General features: G+C 37.2%; 1 protein-coding gene across 7 annotated transcripts in view; it reads left to right on the forward strand.

Annotated features, from left to right (window-relative positions):
• The window catches only part of ATXN2 (ataxin 2), a 104,026-nt gene that overhangs the window by 20,353 nt on the left and 63,923 nt on the right, over positions 1 to 19,750 (forward strand). For all 7 annotated transcript variants that reach the window (XM_040619927.1, XM_040619922.1, XM_040619923.1 and 4 more), the window contains exons 2-5: positions 10,090 to 10,123; positions 11,260 to 11,319; positions 11,811 to 11,882; positions 12,684 to 12,834. In XM_040619927.1, the coding sequence (XP_040475861.1) occupies positions 11,287 to 11,319; positions 11,811 to 11,882; positions 12,684 to 12,834 (256 nt within the window). In that variant the 5' untranslated portion in view covers positions 10,090 to 10,123; positions 11,260 to 11,286. The remainder of the gene's footprint in view (positions 1 to 10,089; positions 10,124 to 11,259; positions 11,320 to 11,810; positions 11,883 to 12,683; positions 12,835 to 19,750) is intronic.

Here is a 19,750-nt window from a genome sequence, read left to right on the forward strand (position 1 = left end):
AAAAAGAAATTAAACTAGTCGATACTTGTCATAATTCACATAAACTGTACTGTATACTTAATTTATTCAACAATTTAGAATATTTGCTGTGTGCCAGTCTCTGTTAAGCCATGGGCACACAGTGGTGAAGGAGGCTTCTAGAAGTGTTTGCCCTTATGGAATTTATATTCTGGGAGTGGGAAGTGGACAGAGACAGAAAGTAAATAGATGAACACATAATAGAATTTCAGATATTAAGGTCTATTATGCACTAAATATTAGTTACTAATAAGTACTAAAACAGGGTGTTATAATGTTGGGGAACTACTTTTTTTTTTTTTTTTTAAAGATTTTATTTATTTATTTGACAGAGATAGACAGCCAGCGAGAGAGGGAACACAAGCAGGGGGAGTGGGAGAGGAAGAAGCAGGCTCATAGCGGAGGAGCCTGATGTGGGGTTGATCCCATAACGCCGGGATCACGCCCTGAGCCGAAGGCAGACGCTTAACCGCTGTGCCACCCAGGCGCCCCGGGGAACTACTTTTGATAATACGGTCAGGCAGGCCTTTCTGAGGAGGGGACATTTAAATTGAGATCTAAATAACAAGCAGTGGCCATATGAATACCTGAGGAGAAGAGCATTATTACAACTTTGCTGGAAAGGGGTTGGAGGTATGTAGTATTCTTTCTTGCTGTGCCAAAGAATATTAGTTATATCTAGACAATAATTTCTGGTTCTGGAAATCTGGGTCAATGAAATATTATTTTGTTTTTTTTTTTTGTTTTTTTTTTTTTAAGATTTTATTTATTTATTTGACAGAGATAGAGGCAGCCAGCGAGAGAGGGAACACAAGCAGGGGGAGTGGGAGAGGAAGAAGCAGGCTCATAGTGGAGGAGCCCGATGTGGGGCTCGATCCCACAACGCCAGGATCACGCCCTGAGCCAAAGGCAGACGCTTAACCGCTGTGCCACCCAGGCGCCCCACAATGAAATATTATTTTGATTGTATAAGTGTTATTCAGGCCTGTTGAAATAGTTGTAGAAACTAGCGAATGACATGTATAGATAACAGTGTTGAAAGATGGTAATGAATGAGCAGAATGGTAAAAGAAATGAAATAAAAAGTTCTATAATTATATTGTGGATGGCAATACCAAGAGAAATTGCATACTTTCCCCCTAGAATTTTGAACTGATAAAGGAAGGAGTTTTATTCTTAGCTAGATTTTTAAATGTGTTTCAGTTATCAGGAGTGTTCTGGGGGTTGCCTGGCTGGCTCAGTCAGTAGAGTGTACAACTCTTGATCTCAGGGTCGTGAGTTCAAGCCCACACTGGGCCTAGAGCTTACTTATTGGGGAAAAAAAAATCAGAAATTTTTTGTTGCAAAGGACATCAATAAACCAATAGCAAAAAACCCCCAAAAACAAAAACATGAAAAAAAACCCAGAAATATGAAGGGACTATGGATAAATTATAGAAGAGATCTCAGCTATTCCCTAACCCAGGAAACCAAAAGCACTATGAAAACAGAGTGCAGTGCTTAAAAACAGAGGGCATACCATACCAAAACCCAGAGGTCTACTCTACTGCCTTTTGACAGCTCAGTTTCAAATCCCAGGCCAGCCACTTACAGTGACCTCAGAATGGTTATTTAACCACTCCAGTCCCCAATTTTCTTATCTGTAAAGTGTTAATAAGAAAAGTCATAGGGTTAGGGGTGCTTGGGTGACTCAGTTGGTTGAGCTCAGCTTAAGACATGATCTCAGGGTGGGGAGATGGAGCCCTGCATCAGGTTCCATGCTCGGTGGGGAGCCTGCTTCTTCCTCTCCCTCTGCTGCTCCCCCTGCTTATGCTTGCTCTCTTTCTCTGTCAAATAAATAAATAAAATCGTTGAAAAAAATTCTCTATCCCTTTCCCTCTGCCCCTCCCCTCACTTACATGCTCTCGCTCTCACTCTCCAGATCTTTAAAAAAAAAGTCACAGGGTTGTGAGGATCACAGGGTAATGTACATATACATACATATACGCGCGCACACACACACACACACACACACACACTCTAATTTAGACAAAAGTTACAGTGTACACTTACAAAGTGGGGCTTATTTTATGTCAAACTTCATTAAAGGTGTAAAAGTCTGGCACAGAGGAAGCAAACACTAGGTTTTTTTTTTTTTTTAACTTTTTATTTCACAAATATTTATTGAATCAGCAAGATGAATACAGCCTTGCCTTCAGGCAGCTTACACTTGAGAGGTTATGTCTAGGACAGAAAGTTTAGAATGTATATTTTCATATGTACGTTTTATCTGTTCCCTTCATCACTTGAATAAGGAAAAACATATACAAACAACCCAAGAGCACTCCTTTTTTTTTTTTTTTTTTAAGTAGTCTCCGTGCCCAACGTGGGGCTCAATCATTTCCTGATTTTGATGAAGTTCCATTTATATTTTCATTCATTGTTTGTGGTTTTAGAGTCCTATCTAAGAATCCATTGCCAGGATGCCTGGGTGGCTGAGTTGGTTAAGCTACTGCCTTCCACTTAGGTCATGATGGAATCCAGCTCCATGTCACTCCCTGTTCAGCGGAGGAGTCTGCTTTTTCCCCTCCTCCTGTTCATGCACGTGCTCTCTCTCTCTGTCTGGGGCTCTCTCTTTCAAATTAATAAAATCTTTTTTAAAAAAAGCAAGCAAAAACAAAGAATCCCTTGTCAAATCCAAGGTCTTGAAGATTTACCCCTATTTTTTTTTCTTCTGAGAGTTTTTGTAGTTTAGCCTTTACATTTAGGTATTTGATCCATTTTGAATTTTTATATATGGTATAAGCTAGAGGTCCGACTACATTCTTTTGCATATGGATATCTAGTTGTGCCAGCGCTATTTGTTGAAAAGACTATTATTTCCCCAGTAAGTTGTCTTGGCTCTTCTTAAAAATCATTTGACCATAACTAAGAATTTATTTCTGGACTGTGAATGCTGTTTCTTTGTTCTTTTATCTGTCCTTATGTCGGCAGCATACTTTCTTGGTTACTGTAGGTTCCCATATTATTTTAAAGCAATTCCTGACATGTCATTTCTTCTGTAAATATTTCAGTATATCTCTAAGAGAATGGAAGTTTTAAGAACATTATCACGTGTAGCGACACCTTGGCTGGCTTAGTCAGTAGAGTGTGTGACTCTTAATCTCAGGGCCAGGAGTTCAAGCTCCACTTTGGGGGAAGAGATGACTTAAAAGAAAACATACATACATACATACATACATACATAAATAAAAACATTATTACATGTAAAAAATTAAAATTCTCAAGGATTAATGTCCAGCCAATTCAAGTTTTCCCAGTTGTGTGTCTCTTAAATAATCAGCTTTACTCTGAAGTATAACTTACATACAGTAGAATTCACCTATTTTAAGTGTGCAATATAATGAATTTTTTAAAAAAAGATTTTATTCGTTTGAGGGAGGGAGGGAGAGAGACGTAGCACAAGCAGGGGGAGCCGCAGAGGGAGAGGGAGAAGCAGACACCCCGATGAGCAGGGAGCCCGACTGGGGGCTCCATCCCAGGACCCTGGCGTCATGACCGGAGCCAAAGGCAGACACTTAACCGTCTGAGCCATGCAGGTGCCCCAATATAAGAATTTTTAACATCAGATTACTTTTGTTAAAAAATTCAACCCTTTTTAGGTATATATGTTAGGGGTTTCTTTTTTCTTTGGATCTGCCTTTAGTTTGGAGAGTGGCAGGTTTTTGGAGGTATAGTTCATATGCAGTAAACTCATCCTATTCAGTGTAAAGTTGTTTGAGTTTTAACAAATGTGTATAGTCACTCAGTCACTATCACAATTAAGATACCACCCTGTAAAGTTCCCTCTGTACTTTTACAATAGCCTTTCTTCTCCCTTAGCCCATGGTAGACATTGATCTGATTCTTTATAGATTTGTCTTTCCAGAATGTCATATAAACGGGATCATTTGTATCTGGCTTCTTTCTTTTAGCACAGTGCTTTTGACATTCATCCATGTTGTGTGTAGCACGTATCAGTAATTCGTTACTTTATTACTGCGTAGTAGCCCTCTGTTAAGGGTGTACTACCAGTGTGTTTATTCATTATCGTAATAGACATTTGAACTATTTTCAGTATTTGGCTATGTGGATAAACCAGTTTTGAATGTTCACATTCATTGGTCTTGAATAATTACCTAGGAGTGGGATTGCTAGGTTTTATTAATATGTTTAACTTTGTTTATTTTTAAAATATTTTAATTTATTTTTGCAAGAGAACAAGAACGAAGAGGGGGGAGGGGCGGGGGGAGGGGCAGAGAGAGAAGCAGATGACTCGGCAGGGAGCCCAATGCGGAACTCAGTCCGGGGACCCTGGGATCATGACCTGGGCCAAAGGCAGACGCTTCACCAGCTGAGCCACCCAGGCACCCTAGTATGTTTATAAGAAAATGCCAAACTCTTCTTCGGGAAAAGAAATCTAGATTTTGTTTTCCACCATTGGTGTGTGTGAGTTTCAGTTGCTTAGCATCCTTCCTAGTGATTAGTATTATCAGGCTTTAATTTTACCCACTAAGTCTTAATTTGGTTAAATGACTGTGTAAGTCTTCTGCCCACTTATTGGGCTATTTATCTTCTTCTTAAGTTGTAGGAGTTCTTGTATATTCTGAGTATAAGTCTATTATCAGACATATATTTTGCAAATATTTCCTTGTCTGTGGGTTGACTTAATTTTCTTAAGTCTTTCAAAGGACAGAATACTTAAAACTTTGATGAAGCCTAATTTGTCAGTTTTTTGCTTTTATGATTTGCATTTTTGTCCTATTTGAAATCTTCTAACCAAAGGTTATAAAGATTTTCTCTCCTATTTTCTTTTAAAGGTTTCATTTAATCCGTTTGTCATTAGGTCATTGATCCATTTTGAGTTGGCTTTGCTAATTTAAGCTCTTATTTCTAGTAGCTTTTTTGCAGATTCTCTTAGGATTTTTTGCATAAATGATCATGTTGTCTTTATTATGAAAGATGGTTTTCCTTTTTTCTGTCTAATCATGGTGCCTTTTATTTTTTTCTTGCCTTGATATGGCCCAAGTAAGAACCTCCAACTCAAGTGTCTCATCGTTTTATTTTTTTATAATTCTAATCAAGATTCTTAAAAGAGTCACAAGGTGGTATGTCAAGTCTGTTTTATAATCTACCATTTACCCCTTCATTATTTTATGCTAGGTGCTTTTGTTTTTTTGTTTTTTTGTTTTTTTAAAGATTTATTTATTTATTTGACAGAGAGACAGCCAGCGAGAGAGGGAACACAAGCAGGGGGAGTGGGAGAGGAAGAAGCAGGCTCCCAGCCGAGGAGCCCGATGTGGGGCTCGATCCCGGAACGCCGGGATCACGCCCTGAGCCGAAGGCAGACGCTTAACGACTGCGCTACCCAGGCGCCCCTATGCTAGGTGCTTTTGATTCAACAATCAATACAAAGTTCCTGACTTTGTGAAACTTGCTTATATTGTCATCAGATTTACATTAGTAAAATCAGATTTACATTAGTCATCAGATTTACATTAGTAAAATACCTTGATTTTTCAAAATTTGGATCCATCTCAGTTCCATTGTAAAGCTTAAAAATAATTAAGAATGAGGACACTTTGATGACATTTTTCAATTTTGTGTACATTAAACTGCCATGAAAAAAGTAATAAGCTATCAAATTTGTTTTAGAAGTAATGGTTCATGGGGGCTATGGTTTCTCTGTGAGCTATGGTTTCTCTGTGCTGATTTTGGTAGATGGTGCAAAGTTGTATAAGATTCTGTCTACCAGTCTTTGTAGTCCAGGAGCTTTGGGCCAAGGACATGAATGGATGTTGAAATCCACGAGTTTCTTTGGCCACACCGTGGGCCTTTGGAGCTACCTCCATTTCTGGTACCTCTTCTGATTTTCACAAAAGCACTGGCTGCTGATCACACTGTTTTCTCTAGTGTGGGGTTTTTACTCTCTGGAGGAGGCATCATTTTCTGATTTGCACCATTTGGTCAGGTGATGGCCCTGAGTAGTGGGCATATGATAGGTCACCAATAACTATAATACAAATCTGGTTATGTCAAATTCCAGTCTGGAGAGTTGAAGAGAGCACTGTGTATTTGATTGGGATGGTGTAATCCAAGGAAGGCTTCTTGAAAAGGTGGCATTTGAATTTGAAGGCTGTGTAGGATTGAATTTTTTTATTTTAAGAAATTAAAGACATTTTGGACAACAAAGTAGAAGTTAATAAATCACAGTTTTTTTTTTTTTTTAAGATTTTATTTGAGAGAGCGAGTGAAGAAGAAAGCACAAACGGGGGGAGGGGCAGAGGGAGAAGGAGAAGCAGACTCCCCGCTGAGCAGAGCCCAATGCAGGACTTGATCCCAGGACCCCGGGATCATGACCTGAGCCGAAGTCAGACACTAAGCGGTCCAGTCGTCCCCAGATCCCTGCTTTCAGTGATAATTGCTGGATCATATGGTAATTCTGTTTAATTTTTTGAGGAACTGCCATACTATCTTCCACGGTAGCTACACCATTTTACATTCCCACAGGTAGTGCACAAGGGTTCCAGTTTTTCTAATTGGAAAAAAAGTTTCCAATTTTTTTTGCCAACACTTGTTATTTTTTTGTCTTTTTGGTAATAGCTGTTGTAGTGGGGGTGAAGTGGTAGCTCATTGTGGTTTTGATATTTTTCCTGATGGCTGGTGATGTTGACCATCTTTTCATGTGCTTATTGGCTAATTGTATGACTTCCTTGGAGGAATATTCTTCAAGTCTTTTGTCCATTTTGAATTGGGTTGTGTGTTCTTTGTTACTGAGTTATAGGTGTTTATTCTGAAATGAACCCCTTATCAGATATATGAAGTGCACATATCTTCTTTCATTCTAGAAGTGTTGTCTTTTCTCTGATAACTCTGATAATCTTTTATACAGAAGTTTTTAATTTTGATGAAGTCCTTTTTACTGTTTTTTTTTTAATGTTATCTATGCACTTTGGTGTCACAGTTAAGAAATCATTGCCAGATTCAAAGTCATGAAGACTTGTCCCCTATGTTTTAAGAGTTTCGTAGTTTTAGCTCCTAAATTTGCATTTTGACCCATTTTGAGTTAGTTTTTGTATATAAGGTGTAAGGGTTCAGCATATATGTGAGGGGTTAATTCTGGACTCTCTATTCCATTTGATTTTATGGCCTTATGCCAGTACCACACTATTTTGATTACTGTAACTTTGTAGTAAGTTTTGAAATTGAGAAGCCACACTTTGCTTTTGATTTATGTGTGTCTTTAAATTTATAATTTTCCCTCCCTCTGCACTTTTTTTCTTCTGCCATTTATTTGTTGAAGAAGCTGTCATTTGTTATGTCAAATTTACCACATTCTGGGTTTAACTGATTCGTAACCTCATGGTATCAGTTCTTCCACACAGTGTTTCCTGTAAACTAGTAGATCTTGATTAAATCTGGGCTCCAATTGCATCGTATCAGAAACTACTTTTTTTTTTTTAACTTAATTGTAAAAAGCAGGCAGAATGATATATTGAACCCCTACACACCTGTCATCTAATTTCAGGGGTTAGCAACTCATGCCAGTCTTATTCATACTCCAACTGTTTCCTCCCTCCTGTGTTACTCTGAAGCAATATAAGCTATTATTTTAAAATTTTCTTTATATTAATTTGGCATTTTGAATCACACCTTAACTTCCTATTCAGTAACAATTGAAAGCATAGAATCCTGGATATGGTTGTTTTGTTAAATCTGATCGATCTAATCAAGTATATTTAGGACTAGAGTATGATCTTGGCTTTTTTTTTTTTTTTAGATTTTATTTATTTGACAGAGAGCCAGCACAAATGGGGAGTGGGAGAGGGAGAAACAGGCTGTCTGCTCAGCAGGGAGCCCAATGCAGGGCCTGATCCCAGGATCCTGGGATCATGACCTTAGGCGAAGGCAGACACTTAATTGACTGTGCCACCCAGGTGCCCCTGATCTTAGCTTCTTTGAAATTCAGTTGTTACTATAAGAAACATCAAGATGCTTTGTTCTGAAAAAATTAAAAGTAAAGCATAATCTAAGTGGAATCCAGAATTAAAAAAGAAATGGACTTGTAGCATAAGCTTCAGAAAACGCTACTATGATATGCTAACGTTCTCCTTGGTTATTCAACTCCCTGGTTTGGTCAGTGAAGTCTGTTGTTTCTACGCTCTGTACCACTTTATATCGCTGTGAGTCTTTTATTATTTTCTTTGTTGAATGATTTGTTCTAAGTAAACTGGATTGTCAAAACAATTGTTCTTTATTAGTCAATGATGTAATTGTATAATCAATAAAAAAAATAGTGTGACTTCTATAAAGGGTCTGTAAATTCTTTTAAATAGCTTTGTGGGGATGCCACATGAATTTAAAGGTACTTAATTGGTAGCAATGGTTTAAGTCTTAACTGTGGCATCTCAGCAACCACTAAGATAATTCTAAGCATGATTTTTAGCCATCTGGTAGCCTTTGGTTACGGACTACAAATAATTAGAAAAACCCAATAAATTCAAATGATGTTTGAAAAAAATGTTAAATTTTGGTTAGGTTTAATTGTGAAGTTAGTTTATTCCTTGTGATGCAATTTCAGAGAGGCAGAATATAACCTAGAAATGAAAAGCCTAGACTTTGGATCACCTGGTTAAAATACCAACCAACTCTGCTGCTCATTAGCCAGATGATTTTGGTCAAGATATTTAAGGTTCAGTTTCTTCACCTGTAAAGTTAGGGATGAGAGATTTGACATAGTGCTTACCATGGTATCTGGTGTGTAGTATTATAAATGGTATTATTAGTCCTCTTCCGTGGACTTCAGGAATTTCTCTGTGCTGTGTGTGAGGCAAACAGTTACAGAATCAGAATGTTAGAAATGGAAGGACTTTTCAGAGGTGCTTTGGTCTAAGATGTTATTTTCTAGGTGAGAGTGAGTGACTTGAGTTGGAGGGCAAACCAGCCCTGTCCTTGAGGTTCTAAGATCAGTGCTATTTTACTGGGAATTGGCACCATTCATACTAGGAGACGTTTTGGACCTGAATTGTGCTTCTCTTTGAATTTGTGACTTGAGTATTTTGATTATTTTATTAAAATGAGATTTCAGGGGCGCCTGAGTGGCTCAGTCGATTAAGCGTTGACTCTTGATTTCTGCTCAGGTCATGATCCTCAGGGTCATGAGATCCAGCTCTGTGTCCGGCTCCATGCTGAGTGTGGAGCCCACTTAAGATTCTCTCCCTCTCCCTCTGCCCCTCCCCTGCTCACACTTTCTCTCTCTCTAAAAAAGAGAGAGATTCCAGTCCTGTTATTCTGGAGTAATTAATGTTTATGAGGAATATAGCATTTTATGTTATTAATGTTTCATCATTTCATAAGGGGCCTAATCTATTCCAGTGGAATAAGCCTTAGGTTGTATTATGCTCTATAACTAAATTCACTTGAGTCTGCCTTTCTGGAAATAACTTGATGGCTGACTTTGGTGTACTGCATTGTTTCAGAGGTAAGGGATTGGCAGGGAAAGGTACTTGCTATATAGATCCTGACAGAGGTACTTAGAAATGAAAGTGCTTTGAATGATTTAACTTATTTTCAAATGTTTTTCTGCAGTTGTAAACATAGTGCCTATTTTTAGAGGCAAGGGAAAAACATGGGAGGTGACTTTGATGTCAGTCAATAATATGACAGTTAAATCAGGAGTAGAATTTATGTTTTATTCCTAAGTAGCTTTCTGTAACAGAGCGATAGGTTACTTTGGGAGTAAAGATTATTATGTTTAGTATTGGTTATTTTTTCCAGTAAGCTATTTTTATTTTTACTTTGTTTATTTTACTTTGATCATGTTCACATTCTTTCCTCCTTCCTCCCTCCCATGATCCATACCTATTCTGGGCCTCCGAGCCAACAAAGCACAGAGAGAACCAATTCTTAGGTAGCCTTTATACTTCATATTAGATGAGCCCTCCCCACAGATTGCCTATGCTTTATTTGAATGGAATTATAAGATACTTCAAATTTGAAATTTTTTTTAGCTCATTTAGCCTGTTGAACTTAATAGACGTTTAATTTTTTCAGAGGTCGAAACAGCAAAGGACTGCCTCAATCCACGGTGAGTAATTTTAATGTCACTTGTTTGGAAGAATTGGTAACTAAAATGTTATTTCTGAACCATAGACCAAAACCAAGGTGAAAAGAAATCCTTTTTCTTGGGTTTTATATCTTATATAATTTTTATACCTCAGTACTGTTTGGTTTAAAATTATTAGCTATATGTGATGTTTTTTGAGATGATTCTACATATAAAATGTAAAATCATCTGTAAATAGTATTTTTCATGCAAAGTAATAAGTCTTTTGTTGTTTTGTAAATGGCTAAAGGCAAATCTAAATGAACAACACCCAAAAAAGAAAGTGGAACACCAGCACTGGAGCTTGCAGAGTTCTTTGGGGTTTTGATTTTGAATTAATGCCCTCTTTTAAGTCCTTCCATTTTTCTCCCTTGGAAAGGGCCTTCTTGTTTTAAATTTTAGAACTTTATCAATAAAATTAAACTGGGCATGAAGGACAGTTCCATGTGATGGAAAAAATAAATGAGAAAGTGTCATTGATCTTTCAGACTTTGCAATCACTGGACAGATATTCTTATTTCGAATCTGGAGGAGACATGCTTATGTAGTATGTAATAAGGAGTGGTATGGTTGATGAGACCTAAGAGCACTGTCATTGATTCGTATATGCTAAGAGAAGATAGTCAAGGGTCTTTGACAAAGGTGCACACTCCTCCACCCCATTTATTTATTTGTGTACTTAACCCTATTTAGTATACAGGTCTTTGAGTTCTGATGCATACAGTTGTGTAACCACCGCCACAGTCAAGATAATGGGACTGTTCTCTCACCTTGAAAAATCACTCATGCTACTTTGTAGTGATCCCTCCTCTTTCTGCTCCCCGACCTTTGGTCTGTTCTCTGTTTCTGTGGTTTTGTCATTCCTCATGTGTGGAAGTTCACTTTTGCTTTTTGTATCACATGTAGTCAAAACATTGTTAGATGGTCTGTTTTCACTGTTGAAAACTTAAGCTTCTATTCTCTAAGGAAACAAAAGATCGAAGTAAACCAAGTCTTTCTTTAATGCATGTAAGGTATTATAAACTTAACTAAACGTTTTGTAACAAAATAAATCTTAACCTAAATATGTAAGAGGATAAATACTGATTGCTAATAATGTTTTTTTCTTACTATTTCAGATTTCTTTTGATGGAATCTATGCAAATATGAGGATGGTTCATATACTTACATCAGTTGTTGTAAGTTACCGGATTATTGGGGAGAAACTGCCTTGGGAGTGCCGTAAAGTAATTTCACGATGTTAAAATGTAGATGAAAGATTCTCAAAGTAACAATTCTTAGGTCACATTTAATCAGGTTATTTAGAAAAAAATAGATTAGAACTCCATCCAAACTATTGCGACTCACTATAAAAGAATTCTTGTCAACCCTGCTATGTATAAGATAGTAGTAGTAGTTTATTGTCTTTAGTGCATTATTTTGTCACGTAATAAAACCAGAGTCAGAAATATTTAACTTCAGTATTTAAATTCATACTGCAAACTCTGAGCAGGGCTTCCTGAGAAATTTTGAGAATTCATTGTATTGTTAATGTTTTAGAATTTTTTATTGTTCTGTCAGTGAATGCTGAATGAAGCCTGGTGAGCTATGTAAAAAGTAAAATGAAAACAATTATCCCTCCTGACTGGGTAGCACACTGTTTCTTTGATAATTAATTGTATGTTTTTAGGGATCCAAATGTGAAGTACAAGTGAAAAACGGAGGTATATATGAAGGAGTTTTTAAAACATACAGTCCTAAGGTAATTTTTACTCTTTTCCTTTTTGTTAAATGTAAAACCCCATGAATCATCAACTACTATATATTTGTGTGGCTTCCTGACACTAATAGTGTCTGATTTAGCAATTTATAGTTGTGAGGTGGGCATGTTTGTCACATTTTTCATGTTCGTTAAAGCACTTTTTAAAACCACTTTGACTGATTTTGCTCTTCAGTTTCAAATACTGATTATTTTATAGACTGGTTTGTATCATTAAACTTGCTCTGTGTGCTTATTAAAATATCTTGATCTTTTCTTTTTTTTCTTTTTCTTTTTTTTTTTTTTTTAAGATTTTATTTATTTATTTGACAGAGATAGAGACAGCCAGCGAGAGAGGGAACACAAGCAGGGGGAGTGGGAGAGGAAGAAGCAGGCTCATAGCGGAGGAGCCTGATGTGGGGCTCGATCCCAGAACGCTGGGATCACGCCCTGAGCCGAAGGCAGACGCTTAACCGCTGTGCCACCCAGGCGCCCCGAAATATCTTGATCTTTTCAAGCATTGGGGGATAGAAGAGGGATTGAGTGGTTTCATTATTTTCTTCTTTATCACCATTAATGTACTTAAAACAGACTATGGTAGCAAGGACCAGTTTAGATAAGAGGATTTTTGAATGATGAAATAGATAATAGGCTATATTTCTGAGAAAAAGGTATGATTATAAGGTTCTTTTGAGATAGGTTATTTTTGTCAAAGACATGTAAGAAATAGTACCTTGATGTGCTAAAGAGTCCCTGTCTTATTTTATAAATATTTTGAATATTTACTCATGCTTCTCGTTTTAGTGTGATTTGGTACTTGATGCGGCACATGAGAAAAGTATGGAATCCAGTTCGGGGCCAAAACGTGAAGAAATAATGGAGAGTATTTTGTTCAAGTGTTCAGATTTTGTTGTGGTACAGTTTAAAGATATGGACTCCAGTTACGCAAGAAGAGGTGAATTTTGATTTCCTAAATATGCTTCATGTTTTATAAGATTTATTTAAACAAAGACTCTCTACACCGATTATACACTTTTTTTTTTTTTTAAAGAAATGGGGTTTTTTTTTAGAACAACCTGATTAAGACAGATGGGCATTTTAATGCAGTTTTGTTGGAAAATATTTAAAACTTCAGAGGAGGAGTCCTTGGTACTTCTAGTAGGATAAATAATGAGAGTTTGTGTTCTATTAAAAAAGTTTATAAAGGATTTTCTACAGTTTCGTGGTCAAGAATGCTATAGATTATACTCAACTGAAATTTCTTGTCCTATTTGGCTTACAGTCCTTTAGTTTATAAATTTTTAGTTTTAAAATGCTTATAAATGATGCTTATCTGGTTTTATTATGCTTATAGTTCTATAAATGTTTTAGTTTTGTGACCTGAAAATAAAGCACAGGTCTAAGGGAGAAAGGCAGAGAGCTGTGGCTGGAAAAACGGTTGTCTAATGAAGATGAAAAAGGTAAAGAAGTAGAACATGCATATTTTTTTAAAAATTCAGAATATGGGCCTATGTTTTGAAAATATAAAAGGCGTGATATATTAAAATTTAGTCTGTTTCAGATGTCTACTGAGGAGGGAAATATGGGAATTGCTGTTACTTGTTTGGAGAGCATACTCTGCAGTGTTGAGTGTTCATAACATGTTGAAAGGCTCTTCTGGGCAATTTCGAACTTAAATTCTTAAATTGATTTTTTTCTGGTCAAATTCTACAGTCAAGTCTCTTGCGAATTTTAACTCACCAGTTTTTTATTTTCATTAGTCTATACCAACAGCTGTTTCTGTTGCTGTGTTCCTTTTTCTACATCATTATTTAGAAATACAAGTCACCGGAAAGTTAAAGCCTTTCTCTTGGACCCTTAACAAGGTTCTCACCTATAGTTAGCTTGTTTTCTTCAGAAGCTAGCTAGCAGTGTTAGGTACGTTTAACCGCTTTGCTGTAAAGAAGGTACTGTGTTCTGTTTTTGTACCATCTCAAATGTCTGTGTCTCTGATTCACAACTCTTTGTGTAAGAGTCCTTCAATGGCCCATACAAGGAAACAAGTCTTTTTTTAGGTGCTGCCTTTGGAGTTGATATTGTTTATGCTTAGGACCACAAAATTTATGCTTATACTGTTGAAGTATTTTACTGTTTTAAATTTTAAAATTGACCTCGGATAATAAGCTGAAAGGGAAAATACAATTTCAGTTGAATTTAGTACATAGCACTCTAGAAAAAGTATTGGTTACAACACAACAGCAAAATGTTCCTTACTCTGTTGGATACCAGGCCGTTTAGCTAACAGCCATTCATAATAGACTTTGTTTTTCATTCTTAAAGTGAGTTGACATTTCCCAGATTTGTAAAGGTAAATATTACTTGGAAATATCTGTGGTATCCCATTCTTTGTAATCCTCTTCAGAAATATTGTGTTTAAATTTTTTATTCTGTTTATTATTTTACTATGTCTTTATTTCTCAGGTAATCTGTGTTCATTGTAGAAAGCCAAGAACATACAGATCAGAGTGACAGCTTTGACAGTGTTCAGTACACTCATAATGGGCTGGATGTATTTTGCTATATACATAAAAATATAGTTTTCTTGCTGAGGACATCCCATAGTGGAGTAATTTCAGGTATTTTATTTAAAGACTGTAGTGGTTTAGTGAATTATCCAATTGTGTCCAGTGCATAGTATTCTGAAAATAGTATTAAGTCATGTGTTTAGGATTTCAGGTCTCTCTTTTTTTATTTTTTTATTTTTAAATTTTTTTTAAAGATTTTATTTTTTTATTTGACAGAGACAGCCAGCGAGAGAGGGAGCACAAGCAGGGGGAGTGGGAGAGGGAGAAGCAGGCTCCCAGCGGAGAAGCCTGATGTGGGGCTGGATCCCAGAATGCTGGGATCACGCCCTGAGCTGAAGGCAGACGCTTAACAACTGCGCCACCCAGGTGCCCCTAGGATTTCAGGTCTCTTAAGCCAGGTTTTTAATACTGTCCTGGCAGAAGTTGCCCTCTATAAGTATTATTTTGGAGATAATATAGAGAGAACTTTTTTAGAGTAATTATAATTGTTATGGTTCATTAATTACAAAAATTAATACACAATTCAGTAGCTTGGTAAAGTGAGGACACAGCCCAGGGCCCTCTAACCCCCAAATCATGTTTGTTTGTTTGTTTTAGTTTTTATTTATTTTTTTGACAGAGACAGCAAGAGAGGGAACACTAGCAGGGGGAGTGGGAGAGGCAGGCTTCCAGATGAGCAGGGAGCCCGATGCAGGACTCCATCCCAAAACCGTGGGATCATGCATGACCTGAGTGAGCAAAAGGCAGAGTCTTAACAACTGAGCCACCCAGACACCCCCCCCCAATCATGTTCTTAAACATTGTACTATTGTGACATAAATTATGTGGTCTGATTTGTTTTTGCTGTGTCAGAATAAGTCTGCATTTACCTTAAAGGATTTCCCCACAAGTAAAGCCAAAAGTAAACAAAATTCCTGTACAATATAGATATGCAAATTATTATATTATTCAAGATTCTTTTTAATTATGTTCAGTTAGCCACTGTATAATACATCATTAGTTTTTGATGTAGTGTTCAAGGGATTCATTAGTTACGTATAACACCCAGTGCTCATCACAGCATGTGCCCTACCTGTACCCACTCCATGCTGAAACCCTCAGTTTGTTTCCCGGGGTCCATAGTCTCTCATCGTTCATCTCCCCCTATGATTTCTCCCCCTTCAGATTTCCCTCCCTTCGCGTATGGTCCTAACCATGCTATTGCTTATGTTCCACATAGGAACAAAACCATATAATTGTCTTTCGCTGCCTGACTTACTTCACTTAGCATAATCCCCTCTAGTTCCATCCATGTCGATGCATATGGTGGGCGTTCATCGTTCTGATGGCTGAATAATATTCCATTGTATATATGTATCACATCTTTATCCATTCATCTGTTGAAGAGCATCTCGGCTCCTTTCACAGTTTGGCTATTGTAGACATTGCTGCTATGAACTTTGGGGTGCATGTGCCCTTTCTTATCACTACATGTGTATCTTTAAGGTAAATACCTAGTAGTGCAATTGCTGGGTCATAGGATAGCTCTATTCCTAATATCTTGAAGAACCTCCATACTGTTTTCCAGAGTGGCTGTACCAGCTTGCATTCCCACCAACAGTGTAAGAGGGTTCCCCTTTCTCCACATCCTCGCTAACATTTGTTGTTTCCTGTTTTGTTAATTTTTCCCATACTAACTGGTGTAAGGTGGTATTTTGTGGTTTTGATTTGTATTTCCCTGATGGCTGGTGATGTGGAGCATTTTTTCATGTGTCTTTTAGCCATTTATATGTTTTCTTTGGAGAAATGCCTGTTCATGTCTTCTGCCCATTTTTTGATTGGGTTATTTGTTTTTTGAGTGTTGAGTTTGAGAACTTCTTCATAGATCTTGGATATCAGCTCTTTATCTATAATGTCATTTGCGAGTATCTTCTCCTACTCCGTGGATTGCCTCTTAGTTTTGTTGACTGTTTCCTTTGCTGTGCAGAAGCTTTTTATCTTGATGAAGTCCCAGAAGTTCATTTTTGCTCTTGTTTCCCTTGCCTTTGGAGACGTGTCTTGAAAGAAATTATGTGGCCGATGTTGAAGAGGTTACTGCCTATGTTCTCTTCTAGGATTTTGGTAGATTCCTGTTACACATTGAGGTCTTTCATCCATTTTGAGCTTATCTTTGTGTATGGTGTAGNNAAATGGTCCAGTTTCATTCTATATGTAGCTGCCCAGTTTTCCCAGCACCACTTACTGAAGAGATTATCTTTTTTCTATTGGATATTTTTTCCTGATTTGTCAAAGATTAGTTTACCATAGAGTTGAGGGTCCATTTCTGGAGTCTCTTTTCTGTTCCATTGGTCTGTGTGTCTGTTTTTGTGCCAATACCATGCTGTCTTGGTGATCACAGCTTTGTAATATAGCTTGAAATCAGGCAACGGGATGCCTCCAGCTTTGTTTTTCTTTTTCGTCATTCCTCAAGATTCTTTTCTTTTTTAAATCTTTGGCTTTATTTTTGGGGAGACTTTTAAAAGTTAGGTTAGTGTGGCTTTTAACTTCTTATTGCTGACTTTATTGATTTAATAAGTTTTCCTTTTTTGTTTTAATATGTTTTAAAAGTTGTGATATTTATACGCACATGCAAGTGAATAAGAGGCCTAGAAATAATTGATCTCTTTTTATGATATGGTGAATAAGTTTCATTTGATCTCTTGAATGCTATATATGTTACCAGACTGATAATGTGGGCAAAATGGAAAGTAATTACATTTTGTAAGCTGTGGGTTCCTTTTGCACACCCATAATTAAACCATCAGATCATCACGGGAAAATTAGTGTGTGTTTTGTCCTTTATCTGAATTCCATTGCAGAAAGAGCTGGGATGCTCTCATTTTCCCAGCTTCATTTTGACACCTATTTTTTAGGGCATTCAGCTGCTTTTGTCTCTGCGTATATTATCTCTACTTACTTTTTACTTGGTTTCCTTTCTCTTTCCAGTGTTTGTCATCTGCTTTTCTCCTTCACTCTCTTTCTGCTTTTTCTGTTGCTCCTTTATTCATATTTTGCTCTTTGATTTAATACCCCAACTCAACTACATTTTAGTTCTGTGGCTTTTCTTTCATTCCTTTTTCTTTTCCCTTTCCTCTTTTTCTTTTCTTTTCCCTTTCCTTATTCCTTTCTTTTCTCCTCCCTCCCCCTCTCTTTCTTTTTTCTCTTTTTTCTTTCTTTCTAGATTTTATTCATTTATTTGAGAGAGAGAGAGAGAGAGCACAAGCAGGGAGAGGGAGAAACTGGCTCCTAGCTGAGCAGGGGCTCTCTCCCAGGACCCCGGGATCATGACCCGAGCCGGGATCCTGACCCCAGCCAAAGGCAGACGCTTAACTGACCGAACCACCCAGGCACCCCCTGTGTCTGCTTTCTTATTTCATTCTCTCCTAATTTACTCTTCTTTCTACCACCTCATTTCCTTTCCAATGTTCTCAGTCTAGAGAACAGGGGTCAGCAAACTTAAGGCCTGTGGGCAGATCCACTCATTGGTAAGTAAAGTTTTATTGTAACACAATATGCCCGTTTATGTACTGTCTATGGCCACTTTGAAGCTACGGTGATAGAATTGAGTAGTTGTAATAGAGACTATATGGTTTGCAAAGCCAAACAATATTTTCTGGTTCTTTACAGAAAAACATTGCCAACTCTCGTCCTAGATCTTTTTTCCTACTGTGTTTGGGTTGTTAGGGCTGATCAGAAATACAAACTATACTGTCTTTGGTGAAATAACATAGAACGTACTTTGTCTCTAACCCATGTTTTGACTCTAATACTGTGTAATTTCATTTATTTCTTATTTGTAACCATTGAAATTGGATTTAGTTTGAAGAGTCACTTTGCTTTCCAGCTCTTTGCCATAATAACTGAAAAATCACAAATGAGAAAATTAGTTATTGGGAATGATCTCCATCATCAACTGTCTGCCCCCTCCCCTACCTACAACTTTATTTTCCCCTTGCCATCATTACGGTCTTTACTTCGGTTTTAGTAAATGGGATGTTTCACTTCCTGTTGAATCCCAACTTCTCCGGTCATGCCCTTGACTCTATTTTACCATTCCTGGGTTTTTGCTCTTTTATGTCACCTCTGTTTCCAGAGTCTTCAACCTCTTCCTCTCCAGTTACTCTTTCCCTTTAGCCAGAAAACCTGTTCAGGTCCCTCCCCTCTTGAAAAGGATTCCTTTTTATCCTGAACTCCTTCTACTTACTATCCTGTCTTCCTTTCTTATCCAAACATCTTTTTTTTTTTTTTTTAAGATTTTATTTATTTAAGAGAGAGAGCGGGGGGGGGGCAGAGGGAGAAGCAGACCCGTAACTGACTGAGCCATCCAGGCGCCCCATTATCCAAACAACTTATTTTCTATTGACTCCTCATTGCAACATAATCTGACTTGTATGTTCGCTACTGGGGAGTTTCCAGGGCTACCAGTAACCTCTCATTGCTAGGTCCTTTGTAGTCTTTTTCAGACTTTACTGTTGCTTTTGACCCTGTTGGTTTCATCCTCCCTCAGAAGTTGCTCTTCTGTTTTTCATGTGTTTTATTCATCATTCCTTCCTTGTCCATTCTTGGGCTTCATTTCTGTTAAAGTGCTCTTAAATGTGTGTGTGTGTTCCCAGTGTTTGTTGCTTTGCCCACTGATCTTACTGCCTATCAATCATTTTATACTCTCCTAATTTCAGCAACCACATATGAGCCCACTCCCAGCATCTTTTGTATTGCCTTTTTACCATGTTGTATTATATAATTAGATGTTTCTGTCTCCCCTATTATACTTTGAGCTCCTTGTGTGTGGATACTATATATATATATATATATAATTTTTATTATATATATTTTATTATATATAATTACATGATCTTTTATATATAAATGTATATTATATATGTAATATATGTGTGTAATTTTTTTAAATCCTTGGAGCCTAGTGTAGTGTTTTCCACATAGGACAGGCACAATGTAAATGTCTTTTGGATGAATGAAGTTAGGACCTTCACATATTTTTTAAAAACTAGTATTTCATGTAAAAAGAGTGAGAAAACTAAAAGTGGTCTTCTGTATACAGCCAGCCAACAAATACTTAACTGAACCCTGGAATGTGTTCATTGCTGTGCTTGTTGCTATAGACAGTACAGAGAAATTCAAGACTTAATCTATTTTAGGTCCCTTTTGAGAACTTAGTGAAACTGTATACCCTGACCCTAGAAAAAACATGCACACTGACTTACACTGAATTCTGTAGTGTTCACAGTTCCCTAGGGAGTTCACGTACACTTGGAAATACCAAAGCACATG

Source organism: Ursus maritimus, unplaced genomic scaffold, assembly GCF_017311325.1.
Source record: "Ursus maritimus isolate PB19 unplaced genomic scaffold, ASM1731132v1 scaffold_33, whole genome shotgun sequence".
NCBI classification, from domain to species: Eukaryota; Metazoa; Chordata; class Mammalia; order Carnivora; family Ursidae; genus Ursus; species Ursus maritimus.